Source organism: Oncorhynchus masou, chromosome 19 (genome assembly GCF_036934945.1).
Source record: "Oncorhynchus masou masou isolate Uvic2021 chromosome 19, UVic_Omas_1.1, whole genome shotgun sequence".
In the NCBI taxonomy this organism is placed as follows: domain Eukaryota; kingdom Metazoa; phylum Chordata; class Actinopteri; order Salmoniformes; family Salmonidae; genus Oncorhynchus; species Oncorhynchus masou.
In genome coordinates, this window is record NC_088230.1 from 20,886,757 (window position 1) to 20,907,703 (window position 20,947).

General features: G+C 42.4%; 1 protein-coding gene across 5 annotated transcripts; it reads left to right on the forward strand.

The window, feature by feature from the left end:
- Window positions 1–8: 8 nt before the first annotated feature.
- ttc13 (tetratricopeptide repeat domain 13) lies at window positions 9–19,825 on the forward strand. Of its 5 annotated transcripts, none has more exons than XM_064925294.1 (23): window positions 9–189; window positions 882–976; window positions 1,125–1,200; window positions 1,299–1,369; window positions 1,609–1,674; window positions 1,937–2,029; window positions 2,380–2,496; window positions 2,591–2,701; window positions 2,814–2,896; window positions 3,043–3,184; window positions 7,488–7,662; window positions 7,786–7,942; window positions 8,131–8,261; window positions 8,520–8,652; window positions 8,824–8,916; window positions 9,049–9,132; window positions 9,207–9,291; window positions 9,548–9,657; window positions 11,284–11,419; window positions 17,381–17,460; window positions 17,640–17,718; window positions 17,829–17,908; window positions 18,004–19,825. In XM_064925294.1, the coding sequence occupies exons 1-23, from the start codon at window positions 9–11 to the stop codon at window positions 18,116–18,118; spliced, it is 2,493 nt and encodes an 830-aa protein (XP_064781366.1). In that variant the 3' UTR covers window positions 18,119–19,825. The 5 variants fall into 5 exon arrangements, 3 of the variants coding, with proteins under 3 accessions (XP_064781366.1, XP_064781367.1, XP_064781369.1); XM_064925295.1 differs by having other exon boundaries at window positions 19–189; window positions 9,551–9,657; XM_064925297.1 differs by having other exon boundaries at window positions 19–189; window positions 9,222–9,291.
- Window positions 19,826–20,947: the final 1,122 nt, after the last annotated feature.

Genomic DNA, 20,947 nt, shown 5'->3' on the forward strand with positions numbered 1-20,947 from the left:
CATCTCACATGAAACACAACATGGCACCTGCTTGCCGGGGTGTTGTTGTGGTATGCCTCTCATTTCTGTATTTATCCCGTGCTATATTTTCCACTGAACACTTCTCTACACTTACTTTCTTTAATAGCGAACTGCATAAACATGGTTGCAGCTCCCCGTCAGAGTGGGAGGAATACGCAAGTGATTGCGGTAAGTTTTGCCACGTCCTCGTAACTCGCTGTGTAAATGTAGCTAGCTAGCAAAAACTCTCTTTTTCCGCACCCGTTGACAGGAGGTTGGCTACTGTACGAGCTAGCAAGCGAGGGATATTACCCGCTCTCTCGTAGAGGTTAGGGTTTTATGGTAAAGGTCAGGGTAGAATCAGAGGCTCCTCAACTGATATTTCAAGATTTAGTAGTACTAATAATACTTCGACAAGGTCCTCAGTTCCCCTAATAATACGGTGTTGTGATGTCCTCTCCTAAATACATTTTATACACAATGTCAGCGAGTACATGCTGCGCGTCTTTCCTGCGCGTGAACGTAACCCAGAGCGCAACTCAAAGCACGCGGTTGTCTTGCTTGCACAGGTTCTTTATTGGAATGTGCAATCAATGCATTCAAATAAAATCTAATTACATTGCAACTGTGACTGAATCAAAAGATCTAGGATAATGAATGAAATATGAATGACTTTCCCACTGAATAATCGCAAAGCTTGTAGTTAAGGCGTTTATGAATCAATCAACAATAAAATATTAGTATTTGATGTGACCAGTCCCTTCTTTGCAGATCAGGTAAGAAGCCTGCAAATATTTGTGATCCTTCTCTATCCCCATAATGACCAAGTTGGCAGCAGTTGGGTTGCTGTGTTGTGTCTGATGCTGTATATTTCCCCACAGAGTCCTCCATTCTACAGTTGGACAGCCCAGACTGTGAGGAAGGAAGCAACCCGCCATGCGAGTCTGTCTTCTCTCTCAACGCAGAGAAAATCCTGGTGAAATGCACAGAATTCACTAAGATCTCAATGCTTTTGCTTTGGCATTTTTGTTTGACTGACTCATCATTGTAGTGGAATATGACTCCTTTGTTTTCACAGTGGAGACTGAATGTGTACCTAACTACAATGATCTTCTTTCAATCAGAGCCAAGCCAAATTGTTCATAGAGCAGAAAAGATTCCCGTTTGCAGTGGACAACCACAACACAAATGAGGAGCTTGGTAAGTTAATCCTTTAAGAGTTTGGCACGTGGAGTGCATGCTATACATTTCTGCTATCAATGCCCTTTTGCTTGACTCTCATTTTCTTTTCATTGCAGCTATAGGATATGTTCTTATTGGCAATGGACTCTATGATGAGGCCATTAAGCACTTCTCCTTGTTACTACAGGTTGGTTAACATTCATAGATGCATGAATTAGAACACACATCTATAGATATGTCTTGGGCTGTCTTACTTGACAGTTTGAGTAATGCATATTATTTTATTTAGTCATATACATGAATAGTAGAGAGACAGACTTAATTTACATTACCTTTTCTCTTTCTCCATGCTTTGAATATGTTGTGTGGTTTGCATTTGCAATAAAGGGCACATTTCTTATCAGTGTTTGTTGTGCTCTGGTGTAGGGGGATCCAGAGGTGGTCAGCGCCATCTATGGGAGAGGGATAGCATACGGGAAAAAGAGTCTGCAGGCAAGTGATCACATTAGCATGATACTGGAGTTCACAGAATATTGATACCAGAAGTTCTATTCAGTTAGCCAATATTTTCATTGTGACACATAAAAATCTAATCTGTGCAGCCTTTTGGTTATGAGTGCCTCCTCTGGGGACCCTACTCAGCAGTTAGCATGTGTGCGTGTAAGTGGATGTGATTGATAAAGGCTGAGTGTGGTGCTTTTTTTGTCCTAGTGTGTCCAATGGGGGTGACACTGTCTCTTTTCTTCTATGGAAGGACATCAAGAATGCAGACTTGGCGCTGTTCGAGTTAAGCCGAGTTATCACTCTGGAGCCCAACCGTCCTGAGGTGTACGAACAGCGGGCAGAGGTGAGGATAATACTAAGCCTGTTATGGGTTAACCCTCTGTTGTGTTAGACCTTGTGTTAGGGTATTGGCTTTTTGGGGGGTTCACTATCATGCTTGAATTGTATTTCTCTTTGAATGGAGCAGGTTTCTATGTCACCACATGCAAAATTGTTACAAATGATTGAGAGCGGTGGTATTCATTCAAGCAGGCATTTAAAAAACTCTTGCACAGGAGGAAACCACTGTTGTATTAACAGTGTGCCTTGACGTAGCCTAGTTACTAGACCATTGAACCCCCCGACACAAGTAAAATGATGGGAAAGTATATTAACCTCTGACTTTCAAGTTTTACTTATATAATGTGCTTGCAGATTCTTTCTCCTCTTGGAAGGATCAGTGAGGCTCTGAGTGATCTCTCCAAAGCCATCCAGCTCCAGCCCTCCGCCCGCCTCTACAGACACAGAGGAACTCTGCTCTTCATTTCTGAGGTCAGACTGGCAATGTATTAAAGTTTCTGATGAGTGTTGATATAGAGTTCAGTTCACACAGTGGGTTTTATAGGCTTTTGTTTTCTCTAAATAGGATTATGTGGCAGCTATGGAGGATTTTCAACTGTCTTTGGATCTGAAGAAAAACCAGCCCATTGCCATGCTATACAGAGGTCTAACCTTCTTCCACAGAGGAATGCTCAAGGTATAGACATTTTTGTAGAAAATCATAGTTGCTCAACTTTGAGTACTGGCAATATAACCAGTTTTTGGTTATATCCCTGCACGTTTACGATACAGTTTTGTCTCCGATCCAGGAAGCCATTGAAACATTCAAGGAGGCCCTGAAATTAAAATCTGACTTCATAGATGCGTACAAAAGTCTCGGACAGGCCTACAGGTACAGTGGGGATGCTCTATGACTTGCTTTGGTTTCAACCAATGTGCCTCAAAGTTAGGGCCCTGAGTTCTTCCTAGTCAGGAAAAACTCAGGGCCTTTGCACTCATGGGCCAGTGCAGTAATTGATCCCTTTTGTGTGTCTGTAGGGAGCTGGGGGACTTTGAGGCAGCCATGGAGAGCTTCCAGAAAGCCCTGATGCTCAACCAGAACCACATCCAGTCTCTGCAGCTGAGAGGCATGATGCTATACCACCACGGCAGCCTCCAGGAGGCCATCGGCAACTTCAAGGTAATGGCCGTGTAACTCATAGCTTCTTTCTCCTGACACAATCAGTCGACCACACATTACAAGTGATAACTCAAAATATTTTTTATGTAGTTTAGTTTAGTCATTTTGACAAAAATATCAAAGTTTTAGTCACATTATTGTAATTTGAATAATTATTTAGTCTAGTTATTGTCAAAAGGACAAAGAGAGTGGGCCATTTTAGTCACATTTTAGTTACATCACATTTTTATTGCCTCATTAACCTATAGTAAACATAAATCACTGACTTCCATGTACACAAACATAGCCTTGTCCTACCAACATATTTTTCTGCATAACATCCTATCACATGATTCTCTTTGCAACAGCCCAATTGGCAGCAGAACACATTACTCAGCAGCAGATTAAAAATCACATCTCTTGACAGGGCTCCAGATTAGCATTTTCCTCTGGATGTGACTGGTGCCCCTAACTTTTTCAGTTGACTTGGTCGCACCAATTTTTTCCTGTGGCATCACACAATGGAACAAATTATGAATCACCTTATAAAGTCATTCACAGTGCTTTAGACGGTGTAATAGACTACTGAGATGATAGGCTATTCAATAACTTAAGTTGTTTCATCTAACATGTCCAAGCAGGAAGGCATGATTCAAGATATTTTGATGTGCAACCTAATCCAATAATTGTCATCAATTGTGGGTTGACAATTAGGCATTATATTTTACTGTTAAAATAGGGCTCCACAATATTTCTGAATTTTGAGGTTCAATATAGATGAATTTGCCTACATCTTTATGTGTACTAATATCATAGGCTAATTTATTTTGGGGATAATTCACCACACGAAGTGAACTCAAAACACACTACTAGTTGTCATGTACAATGGTGTAAAGCACTTACGTAAAAATACTTGAAATTATTACTTAAGTAGTTTTTTGGGGTATCTGTACTTTATATTTTTCTCAACTTTTACTTTTACTTCACTACATTCCTAAAGAAAATATTGTACTTTTTACTCCTTACATTTTCTTGACACCCAAAAGTACTCGTTACATTTTGAATGCTTAGCAGGACAGGAATGTGTGTTATGTAGGCCACACTCTGACTGTCATCACCTTCCATATCCCCTATCTGTCTCCATGATGTCCTATTTGCCTACTGTCCCATCGGCAGCCCCTCTGTGGTGACTCCGTAGGCCTCATGCATTGATGTGGCCTTACTTTGATGGCTAATACCAGGATGGCAGTTAGCTTAGCGGATAGGAGTGTTGGGCCAATTACCGAAAGGTCGCTGGTTTGAATCCTGAGCCGACGAGGTAAAAAATCTGCCGATATGCCATTGAGCAAGGTACTTAACCTTAATTCACCTTTTTTATAAAGGCTGACCATGCCGTGACCCCACTCTCCGAGGGTGTTTTGGGGAGTTGGGATATGCAAAAAACACCAATATAGGCAACCACCAAATGAATATTATTATTAACTCTAATTGCTCCTGTAAGTTGCTCTGGATAAGAGTGTCTGTTAAATGACACATGTATACACTACCGGTCAAATTTAGAACACCAACAGATTTTTCTTTATTTTTACTATTTTCTACATTTGTAGAATAATAGTGAAAACATAAACTATGAAATAACACATGGAAACATGTAGTAACCAAAAAAAGTGTTAAACAAATTAAAATATATTTTAGATTATTCAAAGTAGCCACCCTTTGCCTTGATGACAGCTTTGCACACTCTTGGCATTCTCTCAACCAGCTTCATGAGATAGTCACCTGGAATGCATTTCAATTAACAATTGTGCCTTTTTAAAAATTAATTTGTGGAAATTCTTTCCTTGTTAATGCATTTGAGTCAATCAGTTGTGTTGTGACAAGGTAGGGGTGGTATACAGAAGATAGCCCTATTTGTAAAATAAAATAAGCAAATAAGCAAAGGAAACAACAGTCCATCATTACTTTAACTTCTCTAGGGTAGGGGGCAGCATTCGTAATTTTGGATGAAAAGCATGCCCAAATTAAACGGCCTGCTACTCGGGCCCAGGAGATATGATATGTATATTGGATAGAAAACACTCTAAAGTTTCCAAACTGTTAAAATAGTGTCTGTGAGTATAACATAACTGATTTGGCAGGTGAAAACCTGAGCAAAATCCAATCAGGCAGTAGTTTCTTTTGGTTTTGTAGTTTTCTATTCAATGCCATTACAGTATCCATTGACTTAGGACTCAAATTGCAGTTCCTATGCCTTCCACTAGATGTCAACAGTCTTTAGAAATTGTTTCAGGCTTGTATTCTGATAAATGTGGGAGTGAGACCAGTCTGAATGAGTGGACCCTACCGTGTCACAGAGCATTTTCATGCGCAATCCCGAGAGAGTGCCTTTCTTGTTTACATTTTATATTGACAACGTTATTGTCCGGTTGAAATATTATATATAATTTAGGCTAAAAGCAACCCGAGGTTTGAATATAAAGATCGTTTGATATGTTTGTATGAACTTTACGGAGACAATTTGGATTTTTTTTGTCTGCCTGTTTTGACTGCTTTTGAGCCTGTGGATTACTGAAGAAAACGTGCTAAAGAGACTTTATCGAACAAAAGGAACATTTTTGAGTAAATAAGAATCTTCTGAGTGCCACCATATGAAGATCATCAAAGGTAAGGGATTCATTTTATCTCTATTTCTGACTTGTGTAACTTCTACTTGGCTGGTTACTGTTTGTAATGATTTGTCTGCTGGGCTATGTTCTCAAATAATCTTAAGGTATGCTTTTGCCGTAAAGCATTTTTAGAATTTGACACCGTAGTTGGATTCTCAAGAAGTTCATATTTTACATAGGTTTAAAGATTTTTTTTGTTTTCTGAATTTTTATAATTAGTATTTCTGTATTTGGCGCTCTGCAATCTCACTGGATGTTGGCCAGGTGGGACGCTAGCGTCCCACATACCCTAGAGAGGTTCATTTATCTATCAGTTATTTTACCAGGTAAGTTGACTGAGAACACGTTCTCATTTGCAGCAATGACCTGGGGAATAGTTACAGGGGAGTGGAGGGGGATGAATGAGCCAATTGTAAACTGGGGATTATTCGGTGACCGTGATGGTTTGAGGGCCAGATTGGGAATTTAGCCAGGACACCAGGGTTAACACCCCTACTCTTACAATAAGTGCCATGGGCTCTTTAATGACCTCAGAGTTTCAGGACACCCGTTTAACGTCCCATCCGTAAGACGGCACCCTACACAAGGCAGTGTCCCCAATCACTGCCCTGGGGCATTGGGATATTTATTTTAGACCAGAGGAAAGCGTGCCTCCTACTGGCCCTCCAACACCACTTCCAGCAGCATCTGGTCTCCCATCCAGGAACTGACCAGGACCAACCCTGCTTAGCTTCAGAAGCAAACCAGCAGTGGTATGCTGCTGGTTCTAAGACATGAAGCCAATACGGAACATTTCAAGAACTTTGAATGTTTCTTCAAGTGCAGTCGCAAAAACCATCAAGCGCTATGATGAAACTGGCTCTCATGAGGACTGCCACAGGAAGACCCAGAGTTACCTCTGCTGCAGAGGATAAGTTCATTATAGTTACCAGCCTCAGAAATTGCAGTCCAAATAAATGCCTCACAGAGTTCAAGTAGCACACATCTCAACAACTGTTCAGAGGAAACTGTGTGAATCAGGCCTTCATGGCCAAATTACTGCAAAGACACTGCTGACCCACTGGAATTGTGATACAGTGAAATAATCTGTAAACATTTAAAAAATGACTTGTGTCATGCACAAAGTAGATGTCATAACCGACTTGCCAAAACTAGTTTGTTAACAAGAAATGTGTTTGAAAAACGAGTTTTAATGACTCCAACCCAAGTGTATGTCAACTTTCGACTTCAAGTGTGTGTGTGATGAGGCGTCACTGCAGTACCTGATTCGAATCCAGGCTGTATTACATCCGGCCGTGATTGAGAGTCCCATATGGCGGCGCACAATTGGTCCGGGTTTGGCCGGGGTAGACCATCATTGTAAATAAGGATTTGTTCTTAACTGACCTGCCTAGTTAAATAAAACACATCAGCTAACGGGACCGTGTCACGTGCTTCCCACACTACCTGTGGAAAATGTGGTTTGGTGGGGTCATGATTAATCAGTCTAGAGCTGTCACCCGCAGGCCGTTCACACAGTCATCAGCGATCTGCAGTAATATCCACTTTGAGTCAGAATTGTATGTGTGAATTTGAGGTTCCCTCCCCTTTTTGTTATTACACTATGTGCGTCATTGGATTTGATGTGCAACACTTTCATGTTGAATTGTGTTTTGCAGAGATGTCTACAGCTGGAGCCCTACAACGAGGTATGTCAGTACATGAAGGGTCTGAGCCACGTGGCTATGGGGCAGTTCTATGAAGGCATCAAGGCTCAGACGAAAGTCATGTTGAACGACCCTCTGCTGGGCCAGAAAGCAAGCTCGGAGTATCTCAAAGTGAAATACCTCAGAGGTGAGTGCAGCATTCATGACCTCTCAACTAACATTTCAACCTGAAGCTGAATGTTTTATCTTTGATCGTTTCTTGCCTCTGGAGATTGATGGTTTGAATCTCTCATGCCCCTCCCCCCCACAGAATACTCTCGCTACTTGCACTCACATCTTGACATACCTGTGGCAGAATACAATGTTGATCAGGATCTTCCAGGAAACTTCAAAAACCACTGGGCAAAAAACCTCCCTTTTCTAATAGAAGACTATGAGGAGCAGCCAGGACTGCAGCCTCATATTAAGTGAGTTCTAATTGATATAAACCTGCTTCTGACTGAACACAGTTCTATATATTCTGCCAGCATTGTGGTATAGGCTAACTGATAAGTTATAGAGTAGAATCAGTTACTGTAGTTGACATGGACCTACTGAGTGTTTGTGCTATTCAACCCATTTGTAACTGATCTTGTTTCATGCCTTGTAATTGTAGGGATGTTCTACCTCAGAACTTTGAAAGCTACAACACTGAAGTTCAGAAGCTAATTTGCACAGCTGATCACCTTGGTGCCCTTATGCAATACAATACACCAGGATTTCTTCCAAATCGCAGAATACACAGAGGTGGGTGAGTCACCTAGACACATTAGAATTCATACTAAAATCTGTTGTCCTCTTGTGTACCTTCTAGGCTGAAATCAGATGAAGTAACTCAGCCCTGAACTTGTTAAAAAACCCTATGCATACTGGTATGAAAGTTGTTGTTTTTTCTTTCTGGAATACGTCATCTCTGATCCCATCCTATGTCTTAAGTCCGGTAGCTCCATAACAGTATATTTCAAAGTTCTGAAATGTAGCATGTTCTGTGTTTCACTTCAAAAGCTATGGGTCTGGCGACCCTAGAGGTCATGCAGGCTATGCAGCGCACCTGGAGCAACTCAAAGGTGCGAGTCAATGGCAAAACCAGGCAGATGCAGTGGAGAGACATGTTCGATATAGCTGTCAAATGGAGGAGGTGAGGTTTGGGTGTGAGACTGTTTGAGAAAGTTACTATACAATAACGTTATTACAACAATGCACATCTGCAGTATCGATCAACACCCTGTCTGCAGTTACTTTATTGTCAGTCTGTGAGGTTTGATACATGTTTCATGTCAAGTCATTTTGTTGTTCTGTCCCTGTGAAGGATCGCTGATCCAGACCAGCCTGTTCTTTGGCTGGACCAGATGCCTGCCAGAAGTCTCAGCCGAGGGTTCAATAACCATATCAACCTCATCAGGTAACCTAAAGGAAAATGACATATCATCTCAAAGATAGATTTACACAGAGACTAACAGATAACAAACTGTAGAGTCAAGTTGTATTTTTAGATATCCTTTTGATAATGTGGTTTTCTGTTTTTTTGTCTCAGAGGACAGATCATCAACATAAGATACTTGGCGTATTTTGAGAAAATACTCAACTTCATCAAAGATCGAATATTGGTTTACCATGGGTGGGTCTTTTAAAGAAAAAACAGATAGCTTTCTATTGGAGAAATATCTTGGCTTACTTATGCATTGTCCTCAGGGCATACAACCCAAGAGGCCTACTGGAAGTCAGACTAGCACTGGAAAATGTGGACAAGGTGGAAGACCTTCTCCCCATAATGAAGGTAGTAATAAGGAACAACACCCAGATAAGAAAATATTGACTCCTCAAAATAGTATGATATAGTGTTTTCAGATTCTGGACCCAGGGGGCATAGCTCTGAGGCCTGATATATTCATGGACATATAGGTCCTAGGAACGACTAAGTGGGGTGTGCTAGATACGATATAATGTGCTAAAAGGTCTATTGCAAAAACATCAAAATTGAGATATCAACTTGACATGAGTTTCACAACTGTCTTTTCATTTTTATCCTGAAGCAGTTTAACAGTAAAACAAGGGATGGCTTCACAGTGAACTCCAAGGTACCTAGTCTAAAAGATCCCGGGAAAGAATATGATGGTTTCACGATCACCATAACAGGAGACAGGTCAGTTTATTTCGTTCTAATAAATTAATAACGAACTCCTCTCTTGACATTATAGTTTCCATCAGTGGTTTGCCTAAGCTTTTCCAATCGTACAGAAATTTGAGACACATTTTCTCATCACTGAACATAATTTAACGTGGATAAACATCACGGTTTATTGTGTCAACTCAGCTCAGTTGAAAGCAATTAAGTACTTCAATGCATTGTATATTTTTGTTCATTCGAATTCAGAGCTGAGGGGTTTCTGTTTGGGAACTTCTATGGATTTCACATGACTGGGAATACAGATATGCATCTGTTGGTCACAGATACCTTAAAGAAAAGGTAGGGGCATAGATCAGAAAACCAGTCAGTATCTGGTGAGACCACCATTTGCCTCATGCAGAGCGACATTTCCTTTGCATAAAGTTGATTGTGGCCTGTGGAATGTTTTCTCACTACTCTTCAATGGCTGTGTAAAGTTGCTGGATATTGTCAGGAACCAGAACACGCTATCGTGCACGTCGATCCAGAGTATCCCAAACATGCTCAATGCGTGACATGTCTGGTAAGTATGTGGACCATGGAAGAACTGGGACATTTTCAGCTTCCAGGAATTGTGTACAGATACTTGCGACATGGGGCTGTGCATTATCATGCTGAAACATGAGGTGATGGAGCGGATGAATGGCACGACAATGGGCCTCAGGACCTCGTCACAGTATTTCTGTGCATTCAAATTGCCATCGCTAAAATGCAATTGTGCTCATTGTCCGTAGCTTATGCCTGCCCATACCATAACCCCACCGCCCCCATGGGGCACTCTGTTCACATCGTTGACATCAGCAAACCCACAGTTTCATCAGTTGTCTGGGTGGCTGGCCTCAGACGATCTCGAAGGTGAAGAAGCCGGATGTGGAGGTCCTGGGCTGGCGTGGTTACATGTGCTATGCGGTTGTGAGGCCGGTTGGACGTACTGCCGAATTGTCTGAAATGACATTGGAGGCGGCTTATGGCAGAGAAATTAACATTAAATTACCTGGCAACAGCTCTGGTAGACATTCATGCAGTCAGCATGCCAATTACACGCTCCCTTAACTTGAGACATCTGTGGCATTGTGTTTTGTAACACAACTTCACATTTTAGAGTGGCCTTTTATTGTCCCCAGCGCAAGGTGCACCTGTGTAATGATCATGCCATTTAATCCACTTCTTGATTTGCCACACCTGCTATGTGGATGGATTATTTTAGCAAAGGATAAATGCTCACTAACAGGGATGTGACATTTGTGCAGAAAATTTGAGAGAAATAAGCTTTTTGTTGAATGTAAAATTTCAGGATTTTTTTATTTCAGCTCATGAAACATGGGACTGACACTTTTTTCGTGTTGCGTTTTATATTTTTGATCAGTATTGAAACAGCCAATACCCTGTTTGAACCTATTGAATTCTTTGTCATTCAGTTCGGACTTTCAAAAAAAAAAAAAACTTGAAATATGATTCAGCTTGTTATTCTACCTCTAACCCTACAGCTTTCACCAAAGTGTGCCTTGTTATCTGTCCCATGATGAATGTTGATGTATGTACAGTTAATGTCCATAGAGACCAAGGTGTTTGTTCAGACGGTGTGTATTTGTGTTACCTTAGAGTGGGGAACATGCTGTTCTCAGTGGAGACCCAGACCACAGAGGAGCGCACTCAGCAGTACCAGTCTGAGATTGAGTCCATCTACAAAGACCTGACTGCCAAAGGCAAGGCTCTAATGCTGTCCACTGAACTTGGGGTATACTCTCTCTCTTCCCCTCTCTTCTTCACTATTCCCTCTGTTTTATTTTCTATGACTGTCAGTGTTGGCTTCCAGTTGTGCGATTTTTTTAAAATGCCATCTCAACAATCTGATCCATACTGTTGCTTTCCTATCTGATGTAACGCACGTTTTTCTATTTTCTATTGGCGTGTTGATAGATTTATTCTCTACCACTGAAAATGTGGAGCAGTTTGTTTCATATGATGCTACCTAACCTGTTAAAGGGAAAAATCCACTCAAAAACATATATAAACTCAGCAACAACAAAAAAACTTCCCTTTTTCAGGACCCAGTCTTTCAAAGACAATTCGTAAAAATCCAAATAACTTCACATATCTTCATTGTAAAGGGTTTAAACACTGTTTTCCCATGCTTGTTCAATGAACCATAAACAATTAATGACCTTTCTACTGACTCTGAAAAACACCAAAGGAAAGATGCCCAGATGCCCATCTGCGTGAACGTGCCTTAGGCATTTTTTTCCACTTTTATTTAACCAGGTAGGCTAGTTGAGAACAAGTTCTCATTTACAACTGCGACCTGGCAAAGATAAAGCAAAGCAGTGCAACACAAACAACACAGAGGTACACATGGGAGAAACAAACATACAGTAGAAAAAGTTTATATACAGTGTGAAAATGAGGTAGGATAACAGATGTAAGGCAATAAATAGGCCATAGTGGCAAAATAATTGTAAATCAAATCAAATTTTATTTGTCACATACACATGGTTAGCAGATGTTAATGCGAGTGTAGCGAAATGCTTGTGCTTCCAGTTCCGACAATGCAGTAATAACCAACAATTCCAAAACTAATATCTTATACACAGTGTAAGGGGATAAAGAATATGTACATAAAGATATGAATGAGTGATGGTGCAGAGCAGCATAGGCAAAATACAGTAGATGGTATCGAGTACAGTATATACATATGAGATGAGTATGTAAACAAAGTGGCATGTAGTAGTAGATGAGAGTACAGTATATACGTATACATATGAGATGAATGTAGGGTATGTAAACATTATATTAGGTAGCATTGTTTTAAAGTGGCTAGTGATATATTTTACATCCTTTCCCATCAATTCCCATTATTAAAGTGGCTGGAGTTGAGTCAGTGTGTTGGCAGCAGCCACTCAATGTTAGTGGTTGCTGTTTAACAGTCTGATGGCCTTGAGATAGAAGCTGTTTTTCAATCTCTCGGTCCCAGCTTTGATGCACCTGTACTGACCTCGCCTTCTGGATGATAGCGGGGTGAACAGGCAGTGGCTTGGGTGGGTGTTGTCCTTGATGATCTTTATGGCCTTCCTGTAACATCGGGTGGTGTAGGTGTCCTGGAGGGCAGGTAGTTTGCCCCCGGTGATACGTTGTGCAGACCTCACTACCCTCTGGAGAGCCTTACGGTTGTGGGCGGAGCAGTTGCCGTACCAGGTGGTGATACAGCCCGCCAGGATGCTCTCGATTGTGCATCTGTAGAAGTTTGTGAGTGTTTTTGGTGACAAGCCGAATTTCTTCAGCCTCCTGAGGTTGAAGAGGCGCTGCTGCGCCTTCTTCACGATGCTGTCTGTGTGGGTGGACCAATTTAGTTTGTCTGTGATGTGTATGCCGAGGAACTTAACTTACTACCCTCTCCACTACTGTTCCATCGATGTGGATAGGGGGGTGTTCCCTCTGCTGTTTCCTGAAGTCCACAATCATCTCCTTAGTTTTGTTGACGTTGAGTGTGAGGTTATTGTCCTGACACCACACTCCGAGGGCCCTCACCTCCTCCCTGTAGGCCGTCTCGTCGTTGTTGGTAATCAAGCCTACCACTGTTGTGTCGTCCGCAAACTTGATGATTGAGTTGGAGGCGTGCGTTGCCGCGCAGTCGTGGGTGAACAGGGAGTACAGGAGAGGGCTCAGAACGCACCCTTGTGGGGCCCCAGTGTTGAGGATCAGCGGGGTGGAGATGTTGTTGCCTACCCTCACCACCTGGGGGCGGCCCGTCAGGAAGTCCAGTACCCAGTTGCACAGGGCGGGGTCGAGACCCAGGGTCTCGAGCTTGATGACGAGCTTGGAGGGTACTATGGTGTTAAATTCCGAGCTGTAGTCGATGAACAGCATTCTCACATAGGTATTCCTCTTGTCCAGATGGGTTAGGGCAGTGTGGTTGAGATTGCGTCGTCTGTGGACCTATTTGGGCGGTAAGCAAATTGGAGTGGGTCTAGGGTGTCAGGTAGGGTGGAGGTGATATGGTCCTTGACTAGTCTCTCAAAGCACTTCATGATGACGGAAGTGAGTGCTACGGGGCGGTAGTCGTTTAGCTCAGTTACCTTAGCTTTCTTGGGAACAGGAACAATGGTGGCCCTCTTGAAGCATGTGGGAACAGCAGACTGGTATAGGGATTGATTGAATATGTCCGTAAACACACCAGCCAGCTGGTCTGCGCATGCTCTGAGGGCGCGGCTGGGGATGCCGTCTGGGCCTGCAGCCTTGCGAGGGTTAACACGTTTAAATGTTTTACTCACCTCGGCTGCAGTGAAGGAGAGACCGCATGTTTCCGTTGCAGGCCGTATCAGTGGCACTGTATTGTCCTCAAAGCGGGCAAAAAAGTTATTTAGTCTGCCTGGGAGCAAGACATCCTGGTCCGTGACTGAGCTGGATTTCATCTTGTAGTCCGTGATTGACTGTAGACCCTGCCACATACCTCTTGTGTCTGAGCCGTTGAATTGAGATTCTACTTTGTCTCTATACTGACGCTTAGCTTGTTTGATAGCCTTACGGAGGGAATAGCTGCACTGTTTGTATTCGGTCATGTTACCAGTCACCTTGCTCTGATTAAAAGCAGTGGTTCGCGCTTTCAGTTTCACGCGAATGCTGCCATCAATCCACGGTTTCTGGTTAGGGAATGTTTTAATCGTTGCTATGGGAATGACATCTTCAACGCACGTTCTAATGAACTCGCACACCGAATCAGCGTATTCGTCAATGTTGTTGCCTGACGCAATACGAAACATGTCCCAGTCCACGTGATGGAAGCAGTCTTGGAGTGTGGAATCAGCTTGGTCGGACCAGCGTTGGACAGACCTCAGCGTGGGAGCTTCTTGTTTTAGTTTCTGTCTGTAGGCAGGGATCAGCAAAATGGAGTCGTGGTCAGCTTTTCCGAAAGTGGGGCGGGGCAGGGCCTTATATGCGTCGCGGAAGTTAGAATAACAGTGATCCAAGGTTTTGCCAGCCCTGGTGGTGCAATCGATATGCTGATACATTTTAGGGAGTCTTGTTTTCAGATTAGCCTTGTTAAAATCCCCAGCAACAATGAATGCAGCCTCAGGATGTATCGATTCCAGTTTGCAAAGAGTCAAATAAAGTTCGTTCAGAGCCATCGATGTGTCTGCTTGGGGGGGAATATATACGGCTGTGATTATAATCGAAGAGAATTTTCTTGGTAGATAATGCGGTCTACATTTGATTGTGAGGAATTCTAAAATCAGGTGAACAGAAGGTTTTCAGTTCCTGTATGTTTCTGTGATCACATCACGTCTCGTTAGCCATAAGGCATACACCCCCACCACTCTTCTTACCAGAAAGGTGTTTGTTTCTGTCGGCGCGATGTGTGGAGAAACCCGCTGGCTGCACCGTATCCGAGAGCGTCTCTCCAGTGAGCCATGTTTCCGTGAAGCAAAGAACGTTAGTCTCTGATGTCCCTCTGGAATGCTACCCTTGCTCGGATTTCATCAACCTTGTTGTCAAGAGACTGGACATTGGCGAGAAGAATGCTAGGAAGTGGGGCACGATGTGCCCGTCTCCGTAGTCTGACCAGAAGACCGCCTCGTTTCCCTCTTTTACGAAGTCGTTTTTTGGGGTCGCCGGCTGGGATCCATTCCGTTGTCCTGGTTGAAAGGCAGAACACAGGATCCGCTTCGCGAAAGTCATATTCTTGGTCGTACTGATGGTGAGTTGACGCTGATCTTATATTCAGTAGTTCTTCTCGACTGTATGTAATGAAACCTAAGATGACCTGGGGTACTAATGTAAGAAATAACACGTAAAAAAACAAACTGCATAGTTTCCTAGGAACGCGAAGCGAGGCGGCCATCTCTGTCGGCGCCGGAAGTCCCAGCAATTAAACGCTGGAGTGATAGATATGCAGATGATGAGTGTACAAGTAGAGATACTGGGGTGCAAAGGAGGAAAAATAGATAACAGTATGGGGATGAGGTAGTTAGACTATGTATAGGTGCAGTAATCTGTGAGCTGCTCTGACAGCTGGTGCTTAAAGCTAGTGAGGGAGATATGAGTCTCCAACTTCAGTAAGTTTTGCAGTTCCTTCCAGTTATTGGCAGCAGAGAACTGGAAGGAAAGGTGGCCGATAGGAATTGGCTTTGGGGGTGACCACTGAAATATACCCGCTGGAGCGCGTGCTATGGGTGGGTGCTGCTATGGTGACCAGTGAGCTGAGATAAGGTGGGGCTTTACCTAGTAAAGACTTATAAATGACCTGGAGCCAGTGGGTTTGGCGACGAATATGAAGCGAGGGCCAGCCAACGAGAGCATATAGGTCGCAATGGTGGGTAGTATATGGGGCTTTGGTGACAAAACGGATGGCACTGTGATAGACTGCATCCAATTTGCTGAGTAGAGTTTGGAGGCTATTTTGTAAATGACATCGCCGAAGTCAAGGATCGGTAGGATAGCCTTGTAAAAAAAGGACTATGTTAGCAAGGAGGCATGAGGACTGCAGATGTGGCCAGCACAATAAATTGCAATGTCCGTACTGTGACACGCCTAAGACAGCGCTACAGGGAGACCGGATGAACAGCTGATCGTCCTCGCAGTGGCAGACCACGTGTAACAACACCTGCACAGGATCGGTACATCCGAACATCAAAACTGCGGGACAGGTACAGGATGGCAACAACAACTGCCCGAGTTACACCAGGAATGCACAATCCCTCCATCAGTGCTCATACTGTCCGCAATAGGCTGAGAGAGGCTGGTAGGCCTGTTGTAAGGCAGGTCCTCACCAGACTTCACCGGCAATAACGTTGCCTATGGGCACAAACCCACCATTGCTGGACCAGACAGGACTGGTAAAAAGTTATCTTCACTAACGAGACGCGTTTTTGTCTCACCAGGGGAGATGGTCGGATTCGCGTTCAGCGCGAAGTAATGAGTGTTAAACCGAGGCCTGTACTCTTGACTATCCTACCGATCAATTTGGAGGTGGAGGGACTGTCGTGGTCTGGGGCGGTGTGTCACAGCATCATCGGACTGAGCTCGTTGTCATTGCAGACAATCTCAACGCTGTGCGTTACAGGGAGTCTTTCCTCACGTTAAAAGAAGTCCTCCTCCCTCATGTGGTACCCTTCCTGCAGACTCATCCTGACATGACCCTCTAGTATGACAATGCCACCAGCCGTTCTGTGAGCGATTTCCTGCAAGACAGGAATGTCAGTGTTCTGCCATAGCCAGCGAAGAGCCCGCATCTCAATCCCATTGAGCACGTCTGGGACCTGGATCGGAGGGTGGAGGCTAGGGCCTTGCAGATGCCTTGGTGGAAGAATGGGGTAACATCTCGCTTCAAGAACTGGCAAATCTGGTTCATGCACTACGGTACTTAATGCAGCTGGTTGCCACACCAGATACTGACTGTTACTTTTGATTTTGACCCCCCTGTTCAGTTTGTCTCAGTTGAATCTTATGTACATAGAGATATTTACACATGCTAAGTTTGCTGAATATAAACGCAGTTGACAGTGAGAGGATGTTTATTTTTTTTGCTGAGTTTTATTTTTTTCTTGATAAAGTCCCAAAAGGTTTGGAAGTCAGCGGTCAAGCCTTCAAGATATTGGACTTTCAAGGAGCAATGTGTCACTGGCCACATCATCATTGTGTAATGATATTACCTCTAAGTGGACCCTGTAGCATGAATTGTGGTGTTTTTGTTTCTCTCTTTTAGGATGCAGATGCAGTGTGTAATTTAATCCTCTCCCTGGTTTACTATTTCTGTAACCTTATGCCCCTCTCCAGAGGGTCCAGGTAAGTTTTGTCCAAATCATATTTTCTGCTATAACCATCAATACATGTTAAGGCATGTGTTTTAGTTGGTCTTCTCTGATTGGTGATTTAATTTTGTGAAGCGGTTTTTAGTTATGAAATCAGTCCCATTTCCCCCCCTATTTTTTTGTTTGTTGTTGTCTCTATTTCCCTTTTTTCAGTGCTGTGGCATACTCTGTTGTCATGGGAGCACTGATGGCCAGTGGAAAGGAGGTGATAGGCAGAATCCCCAAAGGGAAGGTAATAGTGGCGTTTTGCTCTACTTTACACTACTTCATTCTAATACGTTACACTTCCCAGTGGTGGTATCAATGTGCCTGGTTTAAGTATTTTTCTTGTTTTTTTTTCAGTTGGTTGATTTTGAAGCCATGACAACACACAGTCCTGACAGCTTTAGTAAAACAGCTAAAAACTGGATGAATTTAAAGAGGTGAGTAGCTCGGTGTGCCCACTGTTATCAACTTTAACCACATCATAAGTTGGCCAATTATTGTGTTGATAACCTTTTTTTTTTTTTTACCTCAGCCTACCATTGTGGTACCAGAATCTTCCATCGGTGGCAGAAACGTTCCAGACGACTAGAACCATGATAGAGGTCCTCAACACGGACTCGACATCACACTGTCCAAAGAAGTCTTAACACCACTTCTTCTGATGAGAACAAGGGCCACTTTCCCTGTCCACTCTCTGCTCATAGTCTCTCCGGCCAAGCTCAACACCCAAAGCACAACGTCTGTCTAAACATGGTTTATTGGAACTCCATGTTGTTCAGATATGTATGCAATACCAGCAAAACCCTAGTAGGGTCTAGTATGTAAAAGCTAAGAAGCATAATTGATTTGAATGGGAGGTAATCTCGATTGTGATTGGCTCTAAAATTCAAACTATCTATAAGCAGAGAAAGTGGGGGAGGAGATACTAAGATATAAACTTTCCTTCAGGGCTATTCTATTCCACTTGGGATACTTGAACATTTTAGAAAACTCAAGCAATCTTTTTATTTAGTCTTGTTGATGGTGCGATTGTGGAGAATGTCACTCTTTGGCATTGCCTTTTTCAGTAATTTATTTTAACTTGACCAATAAAGGGCATGAGGCAGGGTTGGTTTTAGGTTAGGTCAAACTTGTTTGGGGGAAAGCACACACTAGTCCTCTGGTCTTATTTTGAGACATCTGTCTTGTTGCTGTTCTCTGTTTTATATTTGTTCCTTAAAATGTTTTTAAATAATTAATAATGGTCTTACCCACACACAACATTTGAACAAATGTTCATGGATACATTAAGGGGAGTTTGTTCAACTGCTCTGAAGAACCTCTTCATGTGAGGACAATCTTTGGTGTTCAGTTTGTACGTTCCCCACTTACCCTTAAAATTAAACCTCTTCAGGATCGGACCCTTTTTTCCCCAATTTTCGCCTGAAATGACATATCCAAATCTAACTGCCTGTAACTCAGGCCCTGAAGCAGGGATATGCATATTCTTGGTACCTTTTGAAAGGAAAAACTGACGTTTTTGAAAATGTGAAATGAATGTAGGAGAATATAACACAATAGATCTGATAAAAGATAATACAAAGACTGGTTGTTTTTTTCTTTTGTATTATTTGAAATGCAAGAGAAAGGCCATCATGTATTATTCCAGCCCAGCTGCAATGTAGATTTTGGCCCCTAGATGACAGCAGTGTATGTGCAAAGTTTTAGATTGATCCAATGAACCATTGCATTTCTGTTCATTTTTGTATCAAGACTGCCAAAATGTGCCTAATTGGTTTATTAATAACTTATGTTCAAAACTGTGCACTCTCCTCAAACAATAGCATGGTATTCTTTCACTGTAATATCTACGGTAAATTGGACAGTGCAGTTCGATTAACAAGAATTTAAGCTTTCTGACAATATCAGAATGTCTATGTTCTTGTTACTTACAACCTCATGCTAATTGCATTAGCCTACGTTAGCTCAATGTCTCGCAGGGGACCCACCAATCATGAAGAAGTTTGTGAATGACAGAATAAATTATGCATTGCCTGCCTGAGTCCTTACGTAATGAGCTCCAGAGGATCAAAAGAAATAACCAACAACAATTTTCAGTTCTCTGCTTAACTTTTTCATTTTTTGGCAGAACTGTTTTATCATAATGTTTCCAAATCAATGTTAGTGCTGAATGGCTGGGAGATTTGTTTTAATCTTCTTTTTTGCACTGGGTGAATTGGCTATGTTTATTGAAGCGCTAAGGTGGATTTTTAAGCATATGTCCCAGCTTGAAGTTTAAACTTGAAGGAAAGAAATCTATGGAGATTTTAGGGAATTGGGATGTTCAATGGTCAATACAATTGGTTGACAAATGAGTTGTTTGTTTCTTGTTATTTCAATTCAACCAGGAGTGCTACTGATAGCGTTATCTAAAGTTATACCAGATCACCCACTAAGACATTATTAATTCATGAGCTTTCTTGCTACCCCTTTCAAACACACCTTGCTTGTACATTCATTCAGGTCAGCAGATGTCGCACAAGTGCTCCTAAATACTGTAAACCACCATGACTTCAGCCAAATCATGTGATGTTTCTGATAAGCCGAATAGGATATGGTTTGCTTGCTAACAGTACAGTGGCAGCTAACACTACTGTTTCTGTTTTGCTGGAGGAGGCTGACAGTTCCCAGAGATGGCTGAAGATATCAGTGAGACAGGGGATACTCTTATTTATGGCTTAACAGGCTTGTATACTATGGGAAGAAATCTACTCGAAAATGGCAAGAAAGAAGCAGCGGTTACAGTATACTACTGATTTTCTGTAGCTATCTTCTGGCGCTAGCTACTGTCACATATAACCTATGCAGTAGTGATGGGTTGTTCTTGAACGAGTCGGCTCTAAGAGCTCACATATCAGGAGAGCCTAACTATAAAAATATACAAAAAATAATTTGAATAAGCAAAAGATTCAAATGAATATAATTAACTAATTTAAAGAACAAAAAAATAAAATATGCCTAAATGCTCAAGCGCACGCGCATTCGTTCTGACTGTCTGCCTCTCCTGTTGTTCCTGTCAATCAGACACGCAGTCTCAACCAATGAACCAAAGATGCGTGAGGGAGGGCTGAGCAAACTGTGGCAAGAAAGAAGCAGTGTTTACAGTATGCTACTGATATTTCTGTAGCTATCTTGGCTAAAATAATTGCCAGGCATTTTCGATTGTGGAGGACCGAGGTTTTAGAAATAATAGCAATAGTCTAAGTCCAATGTACACAATTCCAAGCAGGAAAACACTTTCAAAATCACTTATTCCACAACTGTACGAGAGCACACAGGCTTCAGTGCGGGAAAGAGTCCAAAAAGCTTCTACAGTTTGCCTTACCACTGACAGCTGGACATCAAGGGTAACCACTTCTTACATGTCGGTTACATGTCACTGCATTGAAGATCTTTCGATGTCAAGCTGTCTTCTGGACTGCTTTGAGTTCAGTGTC

What these genes read in the sequence shown, in the direction of transcription:
- ttc13 (XM_064925294.1), top strand. Translation starts at nt 9, where the DNA reads ATGAAACACAACATGGCACCTGCTTGCCGGGGTGTTGTTGTGGTATGC. An exon ending in TCCACAGAGGAATGCTCAAG is followed by an intron (nt 2,702 to 2,813) that starts GTATAGACATTT and finishes TCTCCGATCCAG; the next exon opens with GAAGCCATTGAAACATTCAA. An exon ending in AGGCCATCGGCAACTTCAAG is followed by an intron (nt 3,185 to 7,487) that starts GTAATGGCCGTG and finishes TGTGTTTTGCAG; the next exon opens with AGATGTCTACAGCTGGAGCC.